General features: G+C 39.0%; 1 protein-coding gene, 1 non-coding gene and 1 pseudogene across 13 annotated transcripts in view; all 3 read left to right on the forward strand.

Moving 5' to 3' along the window:
- Positions 1–19: 19 nt before the first annotated feature.
- LOC101724431 (serine/threonine-protein kinase Nek2 pseudogene) lies at positions 20–2801 on the forward strand (annotated as a pseudogene).
- A 6290-nt stretch (positions 2802–9091) lies between these two features.
- On the forward strand, positions 9092–9162 carry Trnag-ccc (transfer RNA glycine (anticodon CCC)). The gene has a single exon. It is a non-coding gene; the product is annotated as a tRNA-Gly (tRNA).
- Positions 9163–9373: 211 nt separating this feature from the next.
- Positions 9374–27431, forward strand: part of Tia1 (TIA1 cytotoxic granule associated RNA binding protein) — a 34850-nt gene continuing 16792 nt past the window's right edge. For 4 of the 12 annotated variants that reach the window (XR_015452931.1, XR_002396728.2, XM_021262493.2 and 1 more), the window contains exons 1-3: positions 9489–9716; positions 21897–21993; positions 27156–27254. Coding sequence is in view for 9 of the 12 variants with exons in the window: in XM_021262493.2 (XP_021118152.1) it covers positions 9691–9716; positions 21897–21993; positions 27156–27254 (222 nt within the window). In the remaining 3 variants the exon portion in view is untranslated. Of the gene's footprint in view, positions 9717–21896; positions 22081–27155; positions 27255–27431 lie in introns of all 12 variants that reach the window. The other 8 variants (XM_087215948.1, XM_087215949.1, XM_087215950.1 and 5 more) reach the window with 6 other exon arrangements.

The following is a 27431-nucleotide window of genomic DNA, read 5'->3' on the forward strand; positions in this document are numbered from 1 at the left end:
AGGGGAGCGGAATATAGCGATGGACAAGAATAAAAGTAGTGTGCCTATAGGAGACCAGAATGTGCTACCTCAAAATATGCCTCTGGTATGAGAGTTATTTCAAACTGAAATAATTGAGAAGGTGTGGATACAAGAAAAGCTCTCTGCCCTCCCCCATTTTCCCAAAAGCATAACATAAATTTACAAAAGCAAAGTGTCCCTTCTCCCCCTTTCTGCCTAGGAGGACAAGAATTAATCAATGAAGACAACTTTAGATCTCTTAAATACAATTTATAGGAAACTACTGGTTTGAACTGAGCAGGTGCACTAAGTCCAACAGGCCAAACCAAAATGGAGCCACTCATAGTGAAGTTCCTTGCCACCACGCTGAAACTATATTACGTGACCTTCTGAGAAACCAGGAGAGATACACGATAGCCAAACCTCCAGACAAGTCAGTTTCCTCAGACACAATAAGGAAGTTCCCTTTGCTTAATAACTAAAAAGACCAATCCACTTTTTGTTGTTTCTGCTTTCCTCAGCTCTTTCTGCCTATAAAACTAACCTCCACTGCACAGCTCACAGAAACATGCTACTTAATATAATGGTGTTTCCTAAAAACTAGTTGAGGAGCCCTGGGTACATAGCTCAGTGGTAAAATGTTTGCCTAGCATGCTTGAGGACCTAGGTTTGATTCTCAGTGTGCACGCACACACCAACAACAAAAGTTAACTGAGAATTAAATTTGTTGTAATTTTGTCTTTGGGGGGGCGGGGGGGGGGGGAACCAGCGCTCAAACTCCGGTTCTTGCACTTTCGAGGCAGGCAACAAAACCACTGAGCTAAATCCCTGGCCTTAATTTTGTCTTTTGACAGACTTTAATCCACCAGGATCAGAAGAATCTATATGACAAACTTTACCAAAGACCTTTTCTCTATCCTTTATTTGCCTTCGCACAATTTGCCATCCCTAGAGACTCAAAATCCTTTTTCTCTGTCTTATCAAGCCTCTAAAAACTTACTGCTCTTTGTTGAATATGCTGTATAACCCTGAATTTGAATCCACCTTTTCAAGATTTACTCATTTTGGAGGTATATTCCATGTACACATGAAATGCAAATTATTAAACTTTTGTTTGTTTTTCTTTTGTTAATTTATCTTTTCTTACAGGGATCTGTCCCAACCAAGAAGGAAGAAAATTATAGATATTACATACTGATACTATACTGATGCTATATGGTAAAATGTTATGCATACATCAAAAAGAATGCCTGGCCTATAACTGTTGTCCTGATATTATTAGTTGAGAAAAGCTAGTGGGTGAGTGATGAATATAGCATGATCCCACTTCTGAAATTACAATACTCCTACCCAAAGAAAGAAAGAATAACTACTAAATGAGAATAAAGAGAAGTGGAAATGGAAGAAAACTGAGTACAAAGAAAAGTTGAACTTGGAAACATGAAGTAGAAAATCCAGGGTGCGGGGGGACACATTTATTCACTGGACAAATATTGGAGTTCATTCTAAATGACAAGCAATGGTCTAGGTGCTTGTGAAAAATCAGATTTTAAAAATTGCCATCATGGGGCCGGGGATTTAGCTCAGTGGTTCCAGCGCCTGCCTTGCAGCCTTGCAAGCATGAGGTCCCGAGTTCAATCCCCAGTACCAAAAAAAAAAAAAAAATTGCCATCATGATGGCACATCCCTGTAATCTCAACAATCAGGAGGCTGAGGGAGGAATATTGCCGTGAGTTCAGGACCAGCCTGGGCAACATAGTTCAAGTCCAGCCTGAACTACATAGCAAGACCATGTCTCAAAAAACCAACCAATCAGCAGGGGCTCAGTGGTGCTGCAGCCTGCCTCAAAGGCGCAAGGTCCTGAGTTCAATCCCCAGTACCAAAAACAAAACAGTCAATAAATAAATACTCTAATAAAGCTGATATTCTAATGGAGAGAGGGAGAGAGGGGAAGAGATGATGATTAGAATAAATAGGTAAATGATGTAGTGCATGGGATGAGAAGAATGGAAAATGTACTGTAATTTTAAATACACTGGGCTCTTTCCGCTTCTGACCTCCATGAGGCCAGCAGCTTTCTTCCACCCAGGCCTTTTCACCGTGACTTCCTGCCTTGGAGCCAGCCAACTCTGGACTGAAAAGCCAATTAGTTTGGAAAGAATTTAACTCTTATCACAGAAACTAAAAAACAAGTGTCTGTCTCTGAGGTGAATTCCCTTCATAAAGTCAAACATCCAAATATCTGAAACATTGTTAGTATGATCCAATTGTTGACCAAACCAACACAACATTATACATTGTAATAGAACTTTTGGAAGGAGGGAAGCTGGCTATTATAAGGGAAACAAGGAAGGACAATATTTGGATGAAGAGTTTTTTCTTCTAGCCATGACTCAGTGCATGCTGGCTCTGAGGAATATCACAGATGAAGTGATGGTGGTTATACTCTGCTCCATCAGGGTCTGAAAGAGCCAATGCTTTCCTGACTGGCAAGCAAAACGTCAAACTTGGGGGCTTTGGGCTAGCTAGGATATTACACTATGCTGTGATTTTTGCGAAAACATTTATTAGCACACCTTATTATGTGTCTCCTGAACAAATGAATCATGTCCTACAAGGAGATATCAGATGTCTGGTCACCGGGTTGTTTGTTGTCTGAATTGTGCACATTAAGAAGAGGCAGGATAGGGCCAGGGATTTAGCTCAGTGGTTTCGCCGCCTGCTGCGCAAGTGCAAGGACCCGAGTTCGATCCCCGGTACCTAAAAAAAAGAAGAGGCAGGATGTATCATGTATAGGTGCAAACTCCCTATGATGAATGCTATCGTTAAGTATATCTGAAATGTACTAGGGGTGGGGGATTTAGTTCAGTGGCACCGTGCCTGCCTTGCAAGCAAAAGGTCCTGAGTTCGATCCCCGGTACAAAAAAAAAAAAATGAATTGTGCACATTAATGTCTCCATTTACACAGCTTTCAACCAAAAAGAACTAGCTAAGAAAATCAGAGAAGGCAAATTCAAGCCAAGGCCATATGGTTACTCAGGTGAACTCAATGACATTATTAGGAGGATGTTAAATTTAAAGGATAAGGGCCAGGGATTTAGCTCAGTGGTGCCGCCACCTGCCTCGAAAGCTCAAGGTCCCAAGTTTGATCCCTGGTACCAAAAAAACAAAAACAAAAAAAATTAAAGGATGTCCATTGACTCTGTTGAAGAAATTACTGAGAATCCTTTGATAGCAGACTTGCTTGCAGAAGAGCAAAGAAGACATCTTGAAAGGAAAAGGTGAAAAGTTGCAGGATTCCAGCCCTGTATTGAGCAAGCTGAAACTGAAGGAAGTACAGTTGAACTCACTGTGACTGTGTAGACCAGGCTGGCCTCTTGAATTTTTGGTGATCCTCCCGCTTCAGCCTCCCAAGTGCTGGGATGACAGGCATGTGCCACCACACCCAGCATAATTCTTTAGTTTTCCAGAGAGATGGATGGATAGATAGATAGATAGATAGATAGATAGATAGATAGATAGATAGATGGGATAGATAGACAGACAGACAGATAGATAAAGATGGTCAAGGTAGGCCTCGTTGAGTAAGTGGTATTTGAGCAAAAATTCTTAGGAAGTGAGGGAGTAAGCCATGTAGATATGATGTAGGGAAAGAGGAAACAAACACATGCCTGACATATTTGAGGGGCTACCCGGAGAACAAAGGAACACAATGAAAAGGAAGGGTGTTAAGGTTTTATGGATGAAGATATAAATGCTTCAGAAATAAACACTTCTACTTAAGAAAAATAAGGAGATTAAGCCCCCTTTTAAACTACATCTGAAAATGACAAAGAAAAAAATTAAACAATGGTTTTGGGTTTCCATTCCAACTATATTATGCCCATAATACCTCAGTGCATTAAATAAAATAGGCCCTCAATAAATATTTGCTGATTGACTAAAATTGACCATGTTAGTGACTTCTGACCTATGGGTCATATTTAAAACTGACTTCTGATACTGAAACCTTGTGAAGGAATTATTGAACAAGGAAGAACTTCAGTGAAATAGTTTAAAATATTTGCAAAATGGTAGGTGGAAGGCCTTCTCATTCTGCGCCCTTGCTCTTTCAAAATAATAGTGCCAGTAAAACTCAAAATGGGTTAAAAAATCATGAGGAAAAATGTTACCACATATATGGAGTATAATTACAAGGTAAGCCAGACAGGGTGGCACACCACTGTTACAGCCTGGGCTACATAGTGAGTACAAGGACAGCCTGAACTACATAGCAAGACCCTGTCTCAAAAAAAAAAAAGAAAAGTAATATAACAAACATTTAGTCAAATGGATATTATCCAAAAAAGTCTTTTTTTAGAAAGACAAACAGTGAAGATCATTATCTCCTGTCAAAACTCCAGCTAGGATCCTCTGAGCCTTCAATAGGCCAAAACTCTGGCCTATGAAGAATTATGCAAAGCTTGCCAGGGGTGGTGGTGCACACCTGAAATCCCAGCACTCAGGAGGATTACCACAAGTTTGAGGCCAGCCTGGGCTTCATAGTGAATTCAAGGCCAGCCTGAACTACACAGCCAGACCTTGTGTCCAGGAAAAAAAATAAAAATTACACAAAGCTTTAACATAATTTCTAACAGACCAAAGATGCATTCCTACATTAGCTCTGCTCCCTCTGAAAGTAACTGCGTGAGATAAAACTGCCGAGAATTTACTGTTGTCCCAACCAACATAAGAAGATAGATATATCTCCTGGCCTCTATGAGAGGTTAAGAGGGTAACCCGGAGTCAGTTAACAAACCCAGTTAAGAGCTAGTCAACAAACAGGTGGTTGCACATGGGCCAACTTTCACTTTCTGCTTTTTATTTTTCAATGCCCTGACTCTGATCCTCTCCTCACTTTTTCCCTGTTGCCTCATTTTCCCTTTAAAATGTCCAGGCATGCCACAATGAATGTAATCATTACGTACTACAAACACGTACCAATAATGAATAAATAAATCAAAGGTCCAGTCACCTTTGTACTTGTACAAATGGAATTTGAGTTCAGTTCACACTGGAATTTTCCCTATTCCAATAATATATTACTGATTAAAATATGTCCTTACCGACTTACCATACAGCTTTATCTTTGACAGCACTCAGGCTCAAAATTAAGTTTTCTTCATTGCTCAATTAAGTTTTCTTCTTTGAAACTGCCTTGAAGAGAATTGTTCTCATAACTTTTTACCTCCTATCTCATTTTTTTTCTTTTTCCAAAGAGTCTGAGTGATATTTATTTTTTCCTTCTGTTTTTTTCTTGTGGCTCCAGCAGCCCCAACTTGGTTGACCCCAGAGAATGAAAAGCAGGGATAGATAAACCTGTCTCAGATAGATGCAAGTACATATGATAGGCTGGCTGCAGCTCTCCCAGAACTCTCATCACAGAGCATGTCTCATTACAGTGTTGCTACCTCTTCAAATTTCAGCATAGAGCCATCCACATGCAGACCAACTCTGTCTGCAGACCTTGGGTTTAATATCAGCTCACCACTGAGTTGCACCAGGCAACAAAGAACTAGTCAGGTGCAGTGATGGGTGGCTAATGTCTAAATGATATTTATTCAATAAGATGGACAATTCAGAAATAATATCAGCAATATCAGAAAAGATAAATATATTTGACTACATAAAACCTAATCATTTTCAGGTGGCAAAGGACAGAACTTATTTTTTATTATTTTTATTTATTTATCTTCTTTTTTTGGAGACAGAGTCATGCTACACAGTTCAAGCTAGCCTTGAACTCACTATGGGGTCCAGGTTGGCCTCAAATTTGCCAGTGTTCTCCTGCCTCAGCCTCCTGAATGCTGAGATTACAGGCCTGTGCCACCACTCCAGGCAAAAGTGTAGAATTTAGCTAGGGATTTAGCTCAGTGGTTTCGCCACCTGCTGCCCAAGCGCAAGGACCTGAGTTCGATCCCTGGTACAAAAAAAAAAAAAAAGTGTAGAATTTAACTAGTAAAAGTAGCCAGGTATGGTGGCGGTGCGCGCCTGTACTCCCACCACTCAGGAGGCTGAGGCTGGAGGATTGCTGAGAGTTGGAGGCCAGCTTGAACTGCATAGTGAGACTTTGTCTAAAAAAAAAAGAAAAGAAAAGTACAACAGAATTGTGGTTAACACTTGCAAACATACAAAGACCTCTATAGATTGATAAGCATAGGTAAACTTTCTTCTCTCAGCTTTCACAGATTGTTCTTGTTCTAACTCTTGCCAAGAATGCCAAGATGGCTAGTGGATCAGCTCACGTCACACTGTACAGGCACAAAAGCGTCTGCCTTGGTGGGCTGGGACAGTTCTCATGCTAAAAAAACCCACTGTAGAGTTTGAAGGCCCACACCCCAGGAGTGTTTTGTTTAGTTGGGTTTTTTTGTTTCCACCAAAGGATGGTTGCACCAACACATAGCATCTCATTATTGGCACATTTTTTAAAAGTTGGTAGGGGCCGGGGATTTAGCTCAGTGGTTCTGCCGCCTGCCTTGCAAGCACAAGGACCCGAGTTTGATCCCTGGTACCAAAAATAAATAAATAAATAGAAATAAACAAAATGTTGGTAGTCAAACGGTCAAATGAGGATGTTAATTAAAGATTAATTTTTTTCCCAAAAAATATAATGCAAAGGAAAATAATAAGATACTAATAAGACAAAAGGATTGTGGTTAATATTACAAGGCTACAAAGAGCTCTACAAACTGATAAGAGATAAATAACTCTAAATACAGACTAAGTGTATGAATATGAAATTCACAAAAGAATAAGTGCCAATGGTAGAAACATATATGAAGAGGGCTAAGGATTTAGCTCAGTGGTTCCACCACCTGCCTCGCAAGTGCAAGGACCCAAGTTCAATCCCCGGTACCAAAAAATATGTGTGTATGTGTGTGTGTGTATATATATATATATATATATATATATATATATATATATATATACATATATATATGAAGAGATTCAACCCTAGTAGCAGTTTAGATAAATGCCAAAACAAAGAGATACCATTTGTTATTGATCATATTGACAAAATTTAATAAGATTAATAACATCTTAATGAAAATGGAAAGAGACTGGGCGAGGGCTCTGGGACCAATTTTCAAGCTTTGTTGGTGAGGCTGTGAATGACTACAACCTTTATTTAATTCAGTAATAACATGTTGGGAATCAACCCTATGGAAATAAAAGAATCAATTTATAAGGATATACAAACTAGAATTGCAACATTGGTTGTAGTAGAAAAAAAGAGTCATTTGAATGTCTGTCCATACCAATTATGGTAATTTATTCAATTTTTAATTGAGTAAATCATGGCACACTCATACTATGGACTATTTCACAGCTACTATTAAAACTTGGGCTGGACTGGGGATTTAGCTTAGTGGTTTCACCACCTGCTGCGCAAGCACAAGGACCCGAGTTTGATCCCCAGTACCAAAAAAAAAAACTTGGGGTGGAAAGTAGCTCCCTGGTAGTGTGTGTTTGGGAGCCCCACGGGCCTGACCTCAATACCCTGTATCCATTCACCTATATTCGCTGAACTGGAAATATTAGGACAGTAAGTTTAAGTAAATTGCAAACTATGTACTGTACTATGTTTCTGAAATAACTAAAAATGCTAAGTAGTGCTTGTACAAATGTGTATCTGTATGTGTACAGGTTGAAATGTGGAAGATACCTACATTATTTCACTTGTAATAGTGAGCATGTATTACTTTGTAATTTAAAATAATACTCTACTAAAAAATTACTTATGTAGGGGCTCCTGATGTAGTTCAGCTCAAGGATGTGGATTTAATCCCCAGCACTTAAAAAAAAAAAAGTTTAAAAAAATGCAATATAGAGCATACAGGTGTGGTGGCACACCTCTGTAATCCTAGCACTCAGGAGACTGAGGCAGGAAGATCGCCAGGAGTTCAAGGCCAGCCTGGACTACATGGTGAGACCCTGTCTCAATAAAAACAAAAATAAAAATAAATACAAATATAAAAAAAATTAAATGCCATATAATGGCATTTTATTTGGCAATATAAAAGAATAGAGTACTGATAGGTGTTACAACATGGATGAATCTTGAATGCACAATGCTAAGTTAAAGAAACCAGTTTCAAGGAACCACATATTGTATGGTTCCATTTATATGAAATGTCCAGAAAAAGCAAATCTATAGAGTAAAAAAGATTAGCAGCTTGCGGATTGAGGTGGGACAGGAAACGCAGTGACAGCTAATTGGTAAAGAATTCATTTTGTGGGATTAAAGTGTTTTAAAATTGATTGATATTAGAAAGCTCCAAATAAATTAAAAATCACTTTAAATGGGTGTATCAAAAAGGTATTACAATACTATACGGTGTTAACATTTGTCTTATATATCCTCAAAAGACTAATAATTGATATCTTTTCATATAATCCAAAGAATATGCAACGGATTCTAATGACAATTCCAAAAATGAAAATCCAAAACACATCACAGTCTAAAGGAACTAGTTTGAGGAGGTTGAGGAGCACATCATGCTTTTGGATGTATAAATTCTCCTATGTTTAAAAATACATATTTCATATAACTTATAAAATGCAGTATGAAATGCACAGTGAGTACACAGACCCACATTGCAGAGTCCTAATACTGTCTCCTAAGAGAAAGCTGAAGTTTATATATCCCCTGACTGATTTAAGAGTCTTGTGACCACTTTGCAGTAGTAACTATTTCTTAAATGCTTTTCAATGTAGGTTCACTATACCAAAGATATACAAATATAAAGAAAAATCCAGCATCTGAGAATATTTTTCCAGCTCTCAAACAAATTGGTTAGCACCAACAAGACAGATTCTTACTGAAACCCTTTTTTGAGGAAAAAAATTAAACGAAATTGAGATTTTTCTATATAGAAACACTTCATTCAGTTGCATTGGGAATACAAATCTTTTCTTAAAAGAATGAAGAATAGCAGATTATAAACCATCAATAAACTTTTTTAATGAATAAACAAATATGAACTTCACCAAGCAATAACTTGTACTTGCATGTACTCCTAAGAGATTTTAACAACCCTCGTTTTCATCAGCGCCGCTGGTGTAGTGGTATCATGCAAGATTCCCATTCTTGCGACCCGGGTTCGATTCCCGGGCGGCGCAATTCTCTTTTTCGCTCCTTTAAAAAGGATTGAAGAATCTTAAATCTTTTCTTGTTTGGGTTCCCCAATTCCTCTGCATATTTTTATTTCATTATAATTCATTATTGAGACATTTGGGTCTGCAGCTGCCGGAAATTTACTCCGGATTTTGAAACAGTTAACTTGGCGCCTGCGCTGTTTGAGCCGTCCCCACCGTCGAAGGGAAGAGCGGCTGCGCAACAAGTGAACCTTCGGATTGAGGTGTAGTTTGGCGGCCGCGAGGCTAAACATAAGGTTACTCTGCGCCTGCGCGGCCCAGGTCACTTCTCCGGCTGCTCCCGGGCACCCGGCTCGCCGCCATCTTGAATCGGGGCTTCATTGTTCGCGCTGGCCGGCCGTTTAGGTGTAATTGCCGCCGACGAAGAAGGCGGAGTAACCTTCAGTCAGCCGCGAAATCCCGCTATTCCGCAGCTATAACCGCCCAAACGATTTGGGAGATAGTGAAAGGACGGGAGCTGGACCTAGAGGCGCCCCCGCAACAGCAGCAGCCATGGAGGACGAGATGCCCAAGACTCTGTGAGTCTGGAGCAGCAGTGAGGGAGGCGGGATGGTGGTCGTCCCGGAGGCAGGCCTCGGCCCTGCGCCGCTCCCCAGCCTATTGTTCTCCGTGGACGCCGCGATATCGTGGTTCCTCTCCTTAACACACATCTGGATGCTTAGAGCCGAGACCCGGGCTGAGAGGACAGATGGAGGGAGAGGGGCTCAGCCCTCAGAATTAATCCCTGCACCGTAACTGCACCGCTGCGTGGCCTTTGGCCTCGCCACAGGCCCTCTGAGGTCCTTAGAACTGGAAAAGACTTTTTCATTCAAACAGTTTTTTAGAACTCGGCGAAGCTTTTTGTCTCATGGTCTTACCACCCCCCCCTTTTAGTTTTAGCTTTAATTTTATTTGATTTCCACCTGAAACTCTTCCTTTCATTTTCTTTGCATTGATAGGAATCCCCCCCCCCCCGAGACTGAGGTAAACTTTATTCTCATATTTGCCAACTGGAAAAAAGCCAAACATCTTTCTTTATTCTCTCCTTGGCTTTCCTTCTGTAGCGCCCCCGACCCTCGACCAAAAAGCTTAACCGGACGCCCCAAGGATTTTCAAACTGCTTTTTAAAAATGAAATCTCACCCAGACGAATAAATGTACTGAGGGGAAGTGGATTTAATACAGGTTTATAGTCACTTACTACTCTCATGATTGACATGTTACTGATGAAGCAGGCAGTTTTTATGAAGCAGCAGTTGATAAATTCTTTAAGGTATTTAATCAAGTCTTTAAAATTTTTAGTAGTGTTAAATAATCTGAGCGTGGGGTGTCTTTGTCTTGAAGCCTCCCCCACTGTATTCTTTGTTTTTCATAGTACTGTATTATTAGATAAAGTGATCTTCCCTTTGTTGCATTTCTCGCAGAAGAAAAAAGGGAGGGCTAAATGTGTTTTTATTTGCTTTAAAACGTTATTTTTGTGTATTTGAAATTTGCAACATGATGCTTGTTACGGGATGCCTACAGATGGTAAATGGTTACTGTGGTGAAAGAGATTTAACATGTCCTCTCACATAGTTAACATTTCAGTCAATTCTCAACATAGCTTTTGTTTTTTCTTGAAATGCTGGCAGTTTGAGGAGTCAATGCATTAAAAATGCAATTTTAGGTTTCTTTTTCCAGTTCTCTACGTATTTAAATACATGTATTTTTTTCATCGCCAAATGTTTTTCAGTTTTAAGCTAATATTTGTAATGTATATGAGAATTGTAGTTACACTTGTTTTCTTAGTAGGTTAAATGCTTTGCTAGTTTATTTGATAATCTGTTACTTTTGTGTATCTTTAATAAGGATACAACTTTTGGTTTTGGAAAGATTGTATCTTTAGATGGTTACTCCCTAAAAAAACTTAGATTCCTGATGTTTATGGAAACTTTTTTTCCTCTTGCATCCTGGCTAGAGGTGTGATAGCATATTGGGTTAAGCCCTACTCGTTTTATAACATCTTTAGATTTAAAATTCTTATTTTGAAATTTTTGTAATTTCAGAAACTGCCAGAAATATCTGAGAACTTAACCTTTGTAGTAGTACATTGGTTTGAAATATCAGATAATGAAGACAACATTCTCAGGCCAGTATACAAAAAGCAGGTAGTTAAATAGCACTAGATTGGAGAAAAGGGACCAACCTTTGGCAGGGAAATTAATGGAGTTTTATTCATTCATAGTTATTGAATGTTTAGTATGTACCAGGCTCTGCATTAAGTACTCCACATGTTCATTTAATCCTCACTAGAGCTCTATTTTTTGTAGCCAAGGAAACATTAAGCTCCAGGTGGTCCTCCTGCCTCAGCCTCCTGAGTGCTGGGATTACAGGTGTGCGCCACCACGCCTGGCTCACATTCATACATGTTTGATCTTCATCTTGCAACTCTCCTGTCCTTGGCTTTTAATTCAACACTGTGAATAATTTGCCTTGTACCCTTTATTAAAGCACCCTATCTAAGTTTTTGGTTGGGTTTTTTTTTTTCTCCCTAAAGTAGTCCATGATCTGGAATTGGCTATTACCTTCTCCTGCCCCATCCCTCAGTCAAAATTCCCATTCTTCCTGTCAGACTCATCTCGATTGAGGGTAGGTTCCAGTCTCTCTAAAGTTTTCTCAGCAGTATGTTTACTGTCAAGTTTGCTTTAATGACTCTGGAAACCAGAGCCTTTTAATTTGTGCTTAGCACAATGTCTGGTTTGTGATAAATGATCAGTAAATTCATTTAAAAATTGGTACAGTTCGTGGAAATGAAACAAGGTTTTACTCAGTGTTGAAAATAGTCTGAATTTTAGTATCACCTGTTTTCCTAAATGGCTCAGAGATTTGCCACTTCTCCATGTTCAGCAGCACCTTGTTCAGTTAGAGATTCTTGTAGTATTCGCTTTCTTGTAGGTAATACTTCAGAAACATTGTAAGAAATTTTTCTTAAAGTTTATACTTCAAGGCTACTATGTTCACTCTTCCATAGTGGCCTGCCCTCACACTTTAGGGTTATACTTCTTTTCCTACTTATACTTGGCCAAACTCAGCCTGTTTCTTTTCCTGACTTTAATAAACCTTTGCTACCATTAAAAAAAGGTATACTTCAAGATTATTTTGAAGAGTGTTCAAGATACAATTAATAAGTTCAAACATTTGTAGTGAGTGGATGGGTGATGTATACATACTATTCTCATGTATAAACTTAAAATTGTCTAAATGAAAAAATAAAAATGTGTGTATGGTGAGTATGATTTGGCCTTGGTCACTTTAAAAACATTTGATTTGAGAATTAAAAGCTGCACGCTAAACTAAAAAAAGTTGGTGTTAGCTGATGGATGTAAATTCACTCAGATCCAGGCATTTTGATGTGATTACTCTCAAATGCATATAAAGCCAGTCCTGGTAGTGCATGCCTGTAATCCAAGCACTTGGGAGACTGAGGCAGGAAGGTTGCTGTGAATTTGAGGCCATTCTGGACTACATAGGGAGACTTTGTCTCAAAAAACAAATAAAAAATGCATATGAATACTCCTTAGAGATAGTATATGATTATTGTCTAGTTTTTTTGTTTGCTGAAAATGTAGGTCTATAAATTACAGTGCAACTATAAAGCCTGTAGTTAATAATTGCTGTATATTAATGTAAGCCTTACCTTTCCATCACTCCATGTATATATTTCATCTTATTGTCCACCTTCTCTCCTTTCCAAATACCTTTGGCCTTGTAGTCTGTATGAAATACCATCTATTTTGTAGTGAGTTGAATGTCATTGCTCATTCTTAACTGGAAATGGGATTGCTTGGGTGTGTTGGGGGATAAGGTTGAAGTTAATGTGAACTAAAATGAGGTATTTGATTATTGGATAATACTTATAATGTTTCCACTATAAGTAATTAAGGATAATGCAAGCCACAAGCAGTGGTACATACCTATAATCCTACTCAGGAGGCTGAGGTAAGGATCACAAGTTCAAGGCCAGCCTGAATAACCTAGTGAGACCCTTTCTGGGTTCAGTCCCCAGCACTGCAAAAAAAAAAAAGAAACATCACATTCATTCAGTAGTATTTGAGAGCATATCCCATGGGTGTCATTGTTCTTGGAACCTGTGGTACAACAGGTCATTTTAAGAACTTTCATTAATAATTATGTCAGATGTTGATAAATGCGAGAGAAAAGTAATCCCAGTAGAGAGGATGGGATGGATCTTACTTTATAAAGGATAGTAAATTCACTCTTTGATAAATGACATTTCAATAGAAAATCGGAGATGAGGGAACCTATGCACATGTATGAGAGAGGAGCTTTCTTGAAAGAACCAGTGGCCCATCTTGTGCCCTGGTTATTGGGTAGCCTGAAGAGAGTGAAGAGGAATAGAAGATTGGTTAGAATGGGGGAGCAGGGTTCAAGGGGAGGTTAGAAGGTCATCTTGTCATACATGGCCCTATAAGGATTGTGTCTTTTATCTGAAGGATGATAAAAACCATAAGCAGGGGAATGATGTCTTAACCATTAAAAGGGCAAAATCAAGTAAACTAGTCAGGAAGCCAGGCAAAGGACAGAAGGGTGGCTTATAACTCAGTACCGTAGAAGTGATAAGAAATGGTTGGATTTTGGATATGTTGTTAAAAATCTAGCAGCAGGCATTACCAATAGATTGGATGTATCATGTGATGGTTACATCAATAATAACTGAGCCTACTTACAAATGTATAATATCAGCCACCTAAAATGTTAGTTTGTTGAGCTTGGCATGGTGACGTATGCCAACACTTAGGAGGCTGAGGCAGTTCAAGGCCAGCCTGAACTATATAGTGAGACCCTGTCTCAGAAGAAAAAAAAAAAACAGTTTTGAGACCACTGATTGCCCTTGAGATCTGCAATTATGTATTAGATACATTTGTAACCCTATTTATATGTATGGTCTTATCTGCAAATGAAAGAGGTACTATCTAATAAGGGATTTCAACTGTATTGCCACAGTTGAAAGGTTGTCTATCCTTTGTGAAGAGTGGAAAGTTGTTTAATGGTAGTGAGGTTAGGATGCTGACAGGTAGCATAGGTACATCCACTTACCATTCTGCAGTTTCTTAATTAGGAAAATACATAACTATTTTTTTTCCCTGCAGTTCGGTAACTCAGGAAAACTGACATGATTTTGTAGCAAATTGCAAATGTTCAAAAGTCATTCTGAGAATTCTACAGCTATTGCCAACACATATTTACAGCATACCAGCAATATTCTGGGCAGCATTGTAGACAGTAATTTTGGGGGGGGGGTGTATCGGGGATTGAACTCAGAACTTTGTGCTTGTGAGGCAGGCGGTGGCAGCACTGAGCTAAATCCCTGGCCCTAAAATTACTTACTCATGCTTTTTCACTCATTTTCACAGGAAATTCACTATCAAGTTTTGCATTTTAATATGATTGTGGCTGGAAAGAAACCCAACTAGCATTTTGCTTTGTAAATTTTCTTTGTAACTTCATTGCTTCAAGCTGAATTAATAAAAGTAAATATTTTAAGTGTTTAGATATCAGCTTCAAAAATACGTACTAAGGCAGATATGGTGGCACATACCTAAATGCCAGGGAGGTGGATTGAAAGTTTGAGGCCAGCCTGGGCAACTTAGCAAGACCATCTCAAAATAAAAAAGGACCAGGGAGGGCCGGGGATTTAGCTCAGTGGTTTCGCCGCCTGCTGCACAAGCGCAAGGACGCGAGTTCGATCCCCGGTACCAAAAAAACAAAACAAAAAAGGACCAGGGAAGTAACTCAATGCAAAGGCCCTATGTTCAGTTCCCAAGATGGTTAAAAAAAAAAAGTACATTAGCCAAATTTGCCTTATTTATTTTGTTTTGGGGGCTGAAGCATATGATTTACTTGAAGATGTGATATTTTAAGCTTAAATACTGCTTATTTCCTAAGAACAAGGGCATTCTGTTAACCATAATACAATCATAATACAATTCTTCCCAGTAAGCATATTGCTCTGATACATTATTATTATTTACATGTGGTGCTGGAAATCAGACTCAGGTATTTATGAGTGCTAAGATGCTAAGCACTGTGCTCTTCCGTTGATCTGCATTCCCAGTTCCAGATACAGTATTAACGAACATACAGTTTATGTTCATATTTATCTGGTTGCCCAAAGAAGACATGCTGTTTTTTGAATGTGCATATCCTGGGAGGATGGTCCCTACTATGGCGGTGCTAAGATGTGGTGGAACCTTTAAGAGATGGACTAAAAGGTGGACAGGTCATGGGGGTACCACCTTGGTAAGGGATCAGTATAGTTCTTGCGACTCTGATTGTTAAAAGAAGACCAGCCCACATGCTACGTCTCTTCTGTATGTGGCTGCTTCCTTTTTCACTTCTCCGGTGTATTGCAATGTAGCCAGGAGGTCTTTCATCAGATGGGATGCTGGTACCATGCTGTTTGGACTTTCCAGTCACCAGAATTTTGAGCCAACATCACATATTTTGTTTTAACAACATGAAACAAACTGACATTTTCTAGTTCATTGCCTTAATAATTAATTGTCTTCTACTCCTGTTTTTACTTTCCAATTCTGCACAAGATTGATAAATGATGTCAGAGGTGTGATAGTAAATACCAACATAGGATACTTAAACCCTTGCTGTTAACAAAAAGCCCATGGAATAGCTAAAAAGACATTTCAGAGCTGGGTATGGTGACACACTAATCTCAGCTGCTTGGGAGGCTGAGGCAGAAGGATTCCATGTGCTAAATCAGCCTTTCAATTTAGTGAAACCTTCTTTCAAAATGTAAAAAAAATATGGAAAGCCCTGGATTTGATTCCCGGTACTACCCCCCACCCCCAATGGTTTTCATCCAAAAAAATTAAACATTTGAAAAATAAAAACTAAATATAGTGAAACTACACTTTTGTTTGGTAGTGTAGGAGACATCTTGACAAGAAATCTTCAGTATAAGTTTATATAGAAGGATAATAAATATAAGTATCAAAAATAATTTAATGATAAAAAGAATTTATTAAAAATATATTGGACTGCCAGGAGTGGTGGCACCCACCTGTAATCCCAGCACTTGGAAAAAGAATGTCACTTGATTTGCATCAAAATATTTAGGTCCTGATCATAGACCATGGACTATCCCAAGAAGGATACTGCTACCACATCCACTGAGGGTGAGATGGCACAGCTTTACCTGGCACTGGACATGAGGGTCTTGTTACTTCCCACCAAAGTAGATTTTGGTATGTGTGCTTTCTAAACCAGTGTTCTACCCAGTGAGCTGTATAGCCTGCCCTTTTTTACTTTTTGTGTGTGTGTGTGTGTGTGTGTGTATGTGTATGCTTTGCTTTTTTTTTTTTTTGGTACCGGGGATTGAACTCAGGTCCTTGTGCTTGCGCAGCAGGCGGCGAAACCACTGAGCTAAATCCCCGACCCTTCTTTGCTTTTTTAGGCAAGGTCTCACTATGTAGTCCAAGCTGGTCTTGAACTCACTGTGTAGCCTGGGCTGGCCCCAAACACAGTGATCCTCCTGCCTCAGCCTAATGCTGGGATTATAGGGGTGTAGCACCATACACAGCCCTTTTTTTTTTTAGATTTTGTTTTGAAGCCAGGTTTTACTAAGTTGCCCAGGTTGGACTTGAATGTGGGATTCTCCTGCCTCCTCTCCCAAGTGGCTGAGATTGCAGACATGTATCACTATGCCCAACAATCTCTACTTTGTTTTGTTTTGTTTTTTTGTTTTTTGAGGCAGAGTCTCCCTTTGTAATTCAGGCTGGCCCTGAACTCACTATGTATGTATCCCAGGCTGGCCTTGGACTCCTGGTGATCCTCCTGCCTCAGCCTCCTGGAGTGCTGGAATTACAGGCATGTGCCACCATGCCCAGCTCCAATCTCAACTTTTTAAAGCCTTCTTTATGGAGTGCAGGCTGTGCCCAGTAGTACTGGTATCTCTGACCTAGCCTGCATCATGTGCACATACTTTAGCTGAAGGAGGTCTACAAAACCTACTTGGCATTTTCAGCTTCTATAGGGAGTCAGATTCTGCCATGGGGTGATAATTTCTCTTAAAATAGAAAGGATCCAAAAGGAAAGAAACCATGATGCATGAAACTTAAATACATACTTCAAATAGGAAATCCTTTAGCCTCAGAAATAGAATAGTATGACAAAATGGGAAAGCAAACATTTTTATAGAGTGTAATAAACTTGATTATTTTTCCATTGAAAGTATCTTGGGTATAAAAAGTCTGCAGGTTTTACATTTTGGGGGTGTCTCAAACTAGTATTTATTTAGCAAATAGACTTGAAAAGTAACATTAAGATGTTTATAAAAATTTGAGGCAGGTATTGGTAAAAAGCAAAATATTAATGTACTGGGTCCAGTCTCTGTGTTTGTTTATTTGCACAAGGAAGAAAAAGATTTTGCTATCTGATTTCTTTAATGTGAAACTGTTGTATGTGTTACTTGTAGTTTATTGTAATGATGTCCAAGGTTGAGATCAAGTTTTCTGTATAACTTTCTCTAAAGACTCTATAGTTGTATATAGAGTACATTGATTAAAGTTCCAAGAGCTCGTACAATATAACAAGTTCCATTAAATAAATGTAAAGGCAATAACGAACAATATTTCTTTTGTGTTTGGTTTTTGAGTCAGGGTCTCACTATATAGTCCAGAATGGTGTTGAACTCAAGATACTCCTGCTTCTGCCTCGGCCTCCCAAGTCTGAGATTAAAGGCATGCACCTCCAACCTGCCACAGTGTTCTTCCCTCCCTCCTTTCCTTTTCTCCTTCCTTAGTTTGAACTATGGGCCTTCACTAAACTACATCCCCATCCCATTTTTGAGACAATGTCTCACTTAGTTACCCAGGCTGGTTTTGAATTTGTGATCCTGGCTCACCCTCCTAGATCACTGGGATTATAGGTGTGAGTCACCACCATGCTTGGCTGAGAATTATAGGGACAAAAGTTGAGTGAGAATAGACACAAATTTGTGGAGTTAGCCCAGCGTTCTCTCACATAGTCTTCACCCCACTTCTCAATGTTAACATCTTACACAACCATGGTACAGTTATCAAAAATAAAAAATTGACTTTGAAGCTTGATATGGTGGGCAAATGTGTGTAATCCCAGCACTCAGGAGGCTAAGGTGGGAAGATATTTGAGCTCAGGAGGTTTGGTTTGGTTTGGTTTGGTTTTGGTTCCAGAGATTGAACTCAGGACTTTGCGCTTGTGAGGCAGGCACCAGAACCATTGAGCTAAATCCCCAGCCCTGGGCTCAGGAGTTTTTGACAAGACTGAGCAACATAACAAAACACTGTCTGTCTGTCTGTCTATCTATCTATCTATATATTTTTTTCTTTGTGGTACTAGGGATTGAACTCTGGTCCTTGTTCTTGCAGGGCAGGCTCCAGAACCACTGAGCTAAATCCCCATCTCTTTTCTTTTTTAAAAAAATATATCGAGATAGGGGCCAGGGATTTAGCTCAGTGGTGCTGTGCCTGCCTCGAAAGCACAAGGTCCAGAGTTCAATCCCTGGTACCAAAAAAAAGAAAGAAAATAAATTGACATTTGGTATGATATCGTAAACAACAGGCTTTATTCTGTCTTCCACAACTTTCCCACTTAGTACTTTTTCTATTCCAAGATCCAGTGCAGGATACTGCATTACATTTCATCTCTCTACTCTCCTTTGGTATCTTAAGAGATTTCATGACCTTGACACACTTGAAGGACACTGTTTCTCCAATATACAGTGACTGCTTTTTTTCTTAGTATAGTTGTTGGTGAGAAGTCTCTGAAGCCAGCTTCTCAAGAAGAGAATTGATCTGATGTGGCAGTACACACCTGTAATCCCAGCACTTAGGAGGCTGAGGCAGGAAGATCGCCAGGAGTTCGAGGCCAGCCTGGACTACATTGTTCAAGGCCAGCCTGGACTACATAGTGAGACTTCTCTAAAAAAAAAAGAGAAGAGAAGAAAGGTATACTTCCTAGAAGGAAATACAGGAAAAGAATTTGATCATAGTATCAAACCTCCATTTCATTGGAAACTATTATAATATGAAAACATAATAAATATTTTTGTTTCTTTGTGATACTGAGGATTGAACCCAGGGCCTTTGCATATCCCCCTCCCCTTTTTGAGACAGTCTCACTATGTAATTCAAGCTGGCCTTCAACTCAGTGTACGATCCAGTCTGGAGTCAAACTCATTGTGATCCTCCTTTCTCAGCCTCCCAAATGCTGGGATTACAGGCATAAACCAGCATGCCTGGCTTTGTGGTATTCTATTCTAATGGTGATTTTCTGTCTCCCATTCCTTGTACATTTGTTAATAAGCAGTATACAAGACGAGGCCCTTTTTCCTCTAGCCAGGATCCAGTCAAGGATTATTCATTGTAATGACTGTCAATATGAATTTTAGGTGTCTTACTCAAGAACATCCTACCTGTTTTTGTTTTTAATTAGAACAATGGTATTGTTTGGGGGTTTAGTGTTGTTCTATTTGGGGTTTTTTCACTCTTGTGCTGGGGATTAAGCCCATGCTAAGCCCATACATATTCTATACTGAACTTCACCCTAGGCCCAGGATTTAATTAATTTAATTTAATTTGTGTGTGTTTGTTTTTACAGTACTAGGGATTGAACCCAGAGCCTTTACACTGATCTATATCCCCAACCCAGTTTTTTATTTTTTATTTTAAGATAGGGTTTTGCTAAGTTGTCAGGCTGGGCTGGAACTTGTGATCCTCCTGCCTTTGCCTCCCAGAGTGCTGGGATTACATGGGTGTGCCGACACATCTGACTCAGGACCATTGCTTGTCTTACAAAATGCCCCACATCTGGATTTAAGTAATTGTTTTTTAGGGCCAATATTCTATAAATTTGATTAAATTTAGGTTAGACTTTTTATGTGAGTATTTTATAGGTGAAACTGTAATTAGTATTCTATAATTTCTCATTTCCCATTGATAAACTAATTTAAAATTTGATTGCTTGGTCATAATAGTAACAGCCAAAGCTCTCGTTTTTAAGGTAGATTTCTCCCTTTGCAATCAGTTAAATATGTGATAACTTTGTCAGTAGACATTTCTACACTAATCTTTCACTCAGTGGTTTTAACATAAATCAGTCTACTTGGGCTTATATATTGTTACCGCTGTCCTTGTATGTTTATTAGCTAACATTCTTCTGTAAAAGAGAGCTTTTCCTCACTAACAGAAACCATTAGATCACAATGTTAATGGAGTTCCTACTCAAAACTTGGGATAAATACTTCATTTTTAACCTTAAATTACTGATTTTCAGAAGAGGACCTTAGTGTAATCAGAACCTCCAATGCTGACAAATTGCGGTTGAGTAAATTGTTCCTATATTACTTTCTCTTAAGTAGAGTACCATTATTCTACCTGATCTTTTAATATTCTTTATTGTTTCTTAAGACTTGGGGCCAGGGATTTAGCTCAGTGGTTCCATTGCCTGCCTCACAAGCACAAGGACCCAAGTTCGATCCCCAGTACCAAAAAAAAAAAGACTCAACCCTTCTCCCTTTGCCATAACTTACTCCAGTGGCTTTGAAGTAAGCACTCAGTATGTATTTGTTGAACAATAGAAAGAAGAAATCAAATCCACACTTCGTGAACATATATAGATAATTATTTTTCTGGGGAGAGAGTTTATGCCATTCATCAAATTCTCTGAAGGTTATCTGACAGTACAATGAGAAACTAGTTATTGGGAGACTACAACTCTGATAATTTTCTTAACTTTGTAACATGCCTAGAGGTAATCATTTGAAAATCCTGTTTGAAAGACCATTAAAAAGCCCTTCAAATAAAGTTCATCTCAATCATGTTGACTTGCAATGCACTGTTTATATTAGTTTTGTTACTCAGCAACTCAAATTATCTGGAATCTTGGAACTATATTCCCTTTCACTATGGGTGAAATGAAAGATTTCCCATCCTTTATGAACATCTGCAACACCTGAGGAGCAATTTGCTCATAATTTTTCAAAAATTGCATGCCCCTTCATTTCCTCAAGCTGAAGTCCCTTCCCTATTTTCTTTCTGGGGCTGGGGATTTAGCTCAGTGGTGCTGCACCTGCCTCACAAGTGCAAGGTTCTGAGTTCAATCCCCAGTACTGGGGCGGCGGGGGGGATCCTATTTTCTCCCTGTACTCTGCCTAATCAGCCTGTGCCTCACAGAAAAAGAAAAAAAATTGTTATTGCATTACCAAAGTCTACATAAATTGGCCAATGATAGAGAAATCATATGAATTGAAATTAGGAGAAAATTAATGGTTTCAGTAATATAGAAATAGAAATAATTATAATGCTTCCCAGGATTGATTAAAATATAAATAATGATTCATTTAAGAATTTTACCTCCTGAGGTAAGTCTAGAAACTTAACAGCAGTGGGTTTAATTTGTAAAACCTTGACTAAAAGACACATGCATATGCTCACACATTAGCTTTTCCTCAATTAGAAGTGTCTAAAATATTTGCAAATAACATGTTTTATATCTATTTGAAAGATTTTAAATTGTTGACACACTTCTGTGAAGTTTTCCAAACGTTGTAGTTTTTAGGCAAAGATCTGCATATTCCCAGAATTTATTTTCCAGTAAACAGCTTTAAAAACCAATTTTAAAAAGAGGCAAATCTAAAATAGTAAATTATTTTTCTTTATATTTCAGATACGTCGGTAACCTTTCCAGAGATGTGACAGAAGCTCTAATTCTCCAGCTCTTTAGTCAAATTGGACCATGTAAAAACTGCAAAATGATTATGGATGTAAGGGTATTTTACTTAGCTAACTTTCTTTTTTTTTTTTTTCCAGTACGGGGGATCAAACTCAGGACCTTTCACTTGGCAAAGCAGGTGCAGCATCACTGAGCTAAAATCCCTGGCCCTAACTTTCTTCTTTTTAGACCTATTAGTTAAAACTGTAACTTCTAGGACTTCTTAATTTATGTCTAAATTTGTAAGAAATTTAGTGAATTTAATGAGTTTTTTGGCAACTGAATTTAATTAAGGAAGAGACGAGAAGTAATCATTTCTAGAGCAGATTCATTGAGGCATCAAAATTGTTTATCTGTAAGTATCAATTGGTCAGGTGATTAAAAATCTAGTTATTACAATTAGATTGGTAAATAGGGTATAAGTAGACATTTATACAGTGAAAGTTTTTTGTTTTGTTTTTTTTTTTGGTACTGGGGATCGAACTCAGGATCTTACACTTGCAAGGCAGGCGCCAGAACCACTGAGTTAAATCTCTGGCCCTTAACATTTTTTTTTTTTTGGTACTGAGGATCAAACTCGAACTCGGGTCCTTGTGCTTGCGCAGCAGACAGTGAAACCACTGAGCTAAATCCCCAGCCCACTTAACCTTATTTTTGAAGGTCATGGTTCAGGTTTTTCTTGCATTTCGGCAATTTTTTGTTTTTTGGTACAGGGGATTGGAGTTGGGACCTTGCACTTGCAAGGCAGGTGGCAGCACCACTGAGCTAAATCCCTGGCCCCATTTAGGCAATTTTTATCCATCAGACATTAATGTATAGAAAACACATTAAATTTATTCATGATGGGTATACATATATATATGTGTGTGTGTGTGTGTGTATATATATATATATATGTGTGTGTGTGTGTGTGTGTGTGTGTGTATATATATATTTTCTTTTAAATTTTTAATGAGGTGATTTTTTGAAAAGTCCTTTTTTTTTTAACTGGTACTGGGAATCAAACTCAAGATCTTGCACCTGCCAGGCAGGCGCGGTACCACTACTGAGCTATGTCCCCAGTGAAAAGAAGTCCTTTTAGGCTGTGGTCTTTCGGTCCTGTAAAACTTTTGGTTTTCCTAGCTGAGCTTGTTGGCCACATCCTGGAATCCTAGCACATGGGAAGCTGACATAGGATATCACAAGTTTGAGTCCCACCTGGGCAGCTCAATGACAACCTGTCTCAAAAAAGGGATAGCATGGGCTGGGGGCTTAGCTCAGTGGTTCTGCCACCTGCCTCACAAGGGCAAGGTAATCGCCAGTACCAAATAAAGGTGGGTGCCTAGCAGTTTAGCTCAGTGTGAATGCCCTGGGTTCAATCCCCAGTACCACCAAAAAGAAAAAGAAGAAACTTTTTTTTTCTCCAGAAAAATTCCAATATAATTGTTTTAACCTGATGTTTTAAAAAGCAATTGTTGGCAGTGCATGCCTTTAGTATTCCCAGTTATGTGGGAGATAGAGACAGAATAATCAGGCCAGACTCAACAATTTAGTGAGACCCTATCCTCCTCCTCCTCCTCCTCCTCTTCTTACTACTGCTGCTAATAGCCAAGTTGATTTGTTTTCTCAGATATTAAATGTTGTCAAACCTTCTAATGCTGCATAGTCATATAATTAACTGGGATCAATAGCTGTTTTTATTTTTACTTTCATATTTAATAATACTATGCCTTTGTATAAAAGAGAAAAGATCCCTGTGAGATCAGCTAGGCACAGTGGCACATGCCTGTAATCCCAGCACTCTAGGAGGCTGAGGCAGAAGGATTAGAAGTACCAGCCCAGCTTGGGTAACTTAGTGACTTAGGAAGACCTTGTCTCAAAAAAACACACAAAAAACAAATCACTGGGTCTGTAGCTCAGTGTTCAATCCTCAGGGACAAACTCTGCCCCTTTTCAAAAAAAAAGTGAGTAGGGAGGTTTCTCTGAAAGCACAAGGGAAATAAGGAGAAAAAGATTGGGGAAAATAGTAGGGAAATTAAAACCAGTCTTCCTTGATCTAACTCTTTTTCCCAGTAGTAACACTTACGGATTACTTGCTATTGCCAGTTATTTTAGTGCATTATCACAAATGCTCAATAGAATCCTTGTAAAGAAAATGTTCATGTAGGGCTGGGGATTTAGCTCAGTGGTTTCACTGCCTGCTGCACAAGCGCAAAGACCCGAGTTCAATCCCCTGTACCAAAGAAAAAAGAAAATGTTCATGTATAAGGAAATACAGCAAAGCAAGGATGTAAACTTAGTTGATCTGAATATAAATCTCCATTAGTTTGTATGCTGCTGTTCTCTCTCCCTTTCTTGCTTCATATTTGCCTGGGTAAAGATCATTATGCTCCTGAATATAAAAGCTGGTAATATGTAGGACTGGGGATTTAGCTCTGGTTCTGCCACCTGCCTCACAAGCGCAAAGACCTGAGTTCGATCCCTGGTACCAAAAAAAAAAAAAAAGCTGGTAATATGTATGTATGGTATGGTTAGTTTCTTTTTACTTTAAAAGTTAGTTTTTCTGGATACAAATTAAGTAATATGCATGTTGTTTTTCATTTGTTTGGTCCACTCTTCATATATTTTCTCAGTGCTAGGGATTGAACCTAGGTCCTTGTGTATGCTAGGCAAGCACTCTACCACTCTACCACTGAATTACCATCCTCAGCCTTGTTTGTTCTACTCTTTTTTTTTTTTTTTTTTTTTTATTGGTACTAGGGATTAAACTCGGAACCTTATGCTTTTGAGGCAGGTGCCAGCACCACTGAGCTAAATCCCGGGCCCCTGTTAGTTCTACTCTTAAGTGCAAACTAGTTTCTCTAACCACACTCTAATGCCTGAACATTTGTCTTTGTAATAGAATTCTCATTAAATGAATCATTAGTTTGAATTATAGTGGTTTTTGTGGGTTTTTTTGGTTTTTTGAGACAAAGTCTCACTCTGAATTCAGGCTGGCTTTGAACTCAAGGCAGTTCTCTTCCCACATCCTCTAAGAGTGCTAGAATTACAGGGGCCACCACCATGCCTGGCTGTTTTTTTAAAATTTTATATTTTGATACATGGTCTCACTAAGTCAATAAATTGCCCGGGCAGGGCTAGAGTGTACAGTCCTCTTGCTTCAGCCTCCCAAAGTGCTGAAATTATAGCCTTGTGCCATCACACACAGCTTGGATTATATAATTTATATATTTTTAATTGTGTAAAACAAAATAATGTTTAATCCCAATATAAAACTTATTTGGTATTTTATACTGATAGGTATAAAATAATGGGTTTTTCTGCTTTAATTTATAATAAAACATCCGGGTTTGGGCTGGGGGAATAGCTCAGTGGTAAAACATTTGCCTGAGCAAGGCCCTGGGTTTGATTTTGAGGACCCCAACAAAAACTAAGCCATCCAGGTTTTATTATCATATAATCCCAACTAACACAGAGGAGAAAAAAAAATTTTTTTTTTTTGGTACTGGGGATAAAACTCTGGACCTTGCACTTGTGAGGCAGGCAGGGGAACCACTGAGCTAAATCCTCGGCCCCCGAGAAAAAATTTTAAAAGCCTCTGAGCAGGCAAAATCTTTGTGTCAGAAAGTCCACATTGTAACCCAAGTGTGGTGGCGCACATTTGTAATCCTAGCACTTGGGAGGCTGAGTCAGGAGGATTACCATGAGTTCAAGGCTAGTCTGGACTACATAGTGAGTTGAAGGCCAGCCTGAACTAGATATCAAGATCCTGTCTTTAAAAACAACAACAACAACAAAAATGCATTGTAAAATCTTCTCTAAAACTTTATTTGCCAGAGAACTTCTTTAGGTTCCATAGCCTATTTTACAAACAGGTTGAAGAAGGTTGGCTAAAGATTTCTGCTGCTCAGCAAGTTAGAAGTAGCAAGGAGATACATGCTTTTGTAGCAATAAAAAGTAACAGAAATAAGGTATAGAAAAATCATAAAGTGTTGTACAGGGTGAGGTGGTGCACACCTGCAATCCCAGCACTGGGAAGGCTGAGGCAGGAGGATCACTGTGAGTTTGAGGCCAGCCTATGTGACATATTAAGTTCAAGGCTAGCCTGAAGTACATAAGGAGTCATATTCTCTCTCTTCCTCTCTCTCTCTCTTTCTCTCTCTCTCTCCCTCTCTCTCGCTCCCTCCCTCTCCCTCTCTCCCTCTCCCCTCTCTCCCCCTCTCCCCCTCTCCCCCCTCCCTCTCCCTCTCTCCTTCTCTCTCTCTCTCCCCCTCTCTCTCCCTCTCTCTCCCTCTGTCTCCCTCTCTCCTTCTCTCCTTGTCTCTTTCCCTCTCTCCCTCTCCCTCTCTCTCTCTCTCTCTCTCACACACACACACACACACACACACACACACACACACACACACACACACAAACCAAAAGTCATAAAATATTTAAAAAGACTTCAAAACTTTTGTTTTTGTTTTTGTTTTGAGACAGGGTCTAACATTGTAGCCCCGGCCAGCCTAGAGCTTGCAGTGATCCTCCTACCTCAGCCTTCCAAGTGCTTGGATTATCAGCATGTGCCACCATGCGTGGTTTAAGACTCCAGAACTATGTAGCTTGAAGAAATAATTATGTAGTGATTGGGAAAAAATATAAATGTGTTACATTTATAACTATATATTAGTCATTATTAAATTATAGTAGTATAGCATAAGCTGCCAAAGAAGATAGCTTATATTAAAATTTTTATTTTCTTTATTTTTGTCATACTGGAGATTACACTAAACTATTTCCTCAGGCTTTTTACTTTCAAATTTTGAGGCAGGTCTAAGTTGCCCAACTGGGCTTGAACTCCTGATCCTCCTGCCTCAGCCTCCTGTGGTACTGGGATTACATGCATGTATCACTGTGGCTGGCTGAAGAAGATAGTTTGCTCTTAAGTGCTTCCTTTGCGTATGGGAGGGGCAGTACTGGGATTGAATCTAGGGCCCTGTACATGGTGGGCAAGCATTCTACAACTGAACTGAATCCCCAGCCCTCGGTGTTTCCTTTTTTTATCTAAAAATTTGCTTTTGTAGTTCAATCCCCGGTACCAAAAAAAAAAAAAAATTTGCTAGTGTAATGGACCATTCATTCTCAATGACCTGATAACTGAAGTGTGTAAAATTTGGTTTAAAAATATCTGTACATAATTTTAAGATAATCAGAGAATAAAGCTTAAAATTGACTTTTGTATCCCTTCTCCAACAGACAGCTGGAAATGATCCATACTGTTTTGTGGAGTTTCATGAACATCGCCATGCAGCTGCAGCACTAGCTGCTATGAATGGGCGGAAGATAATGGGTAAGGTAAGCTGTCATAATAAAAGGTGACTTGCCTGGAAATTTTTAAGTTATTTATGGTTTGCTTTCCTTTTTAGAAGTATTATATTGTCAGGTATGTTGCCTCATGTCTGTAATCCCAGCACTCAGGAGGCTGAGGCAGGAGGATTTCTGTGAGTTCGAGGCCAGCCTGGATTACATAGT

Source organism: Heterocephalus glaber, unplaced genomic scaffold (genome assembly GCF_053883595.1).
Source record: "Heterocephalus glaber isolate CG9 unplaced genomic scaffold, H.glaber_assembly_v1.0 deba00001456, whole genome shotgun sequence".
NCBI classification, from domain to species: Eukaryota; Metazoa; Chordata; class Mammalia; order Rodentia; family Bathyergidae; genus Heterocephalus; species Heterocephalus glaber.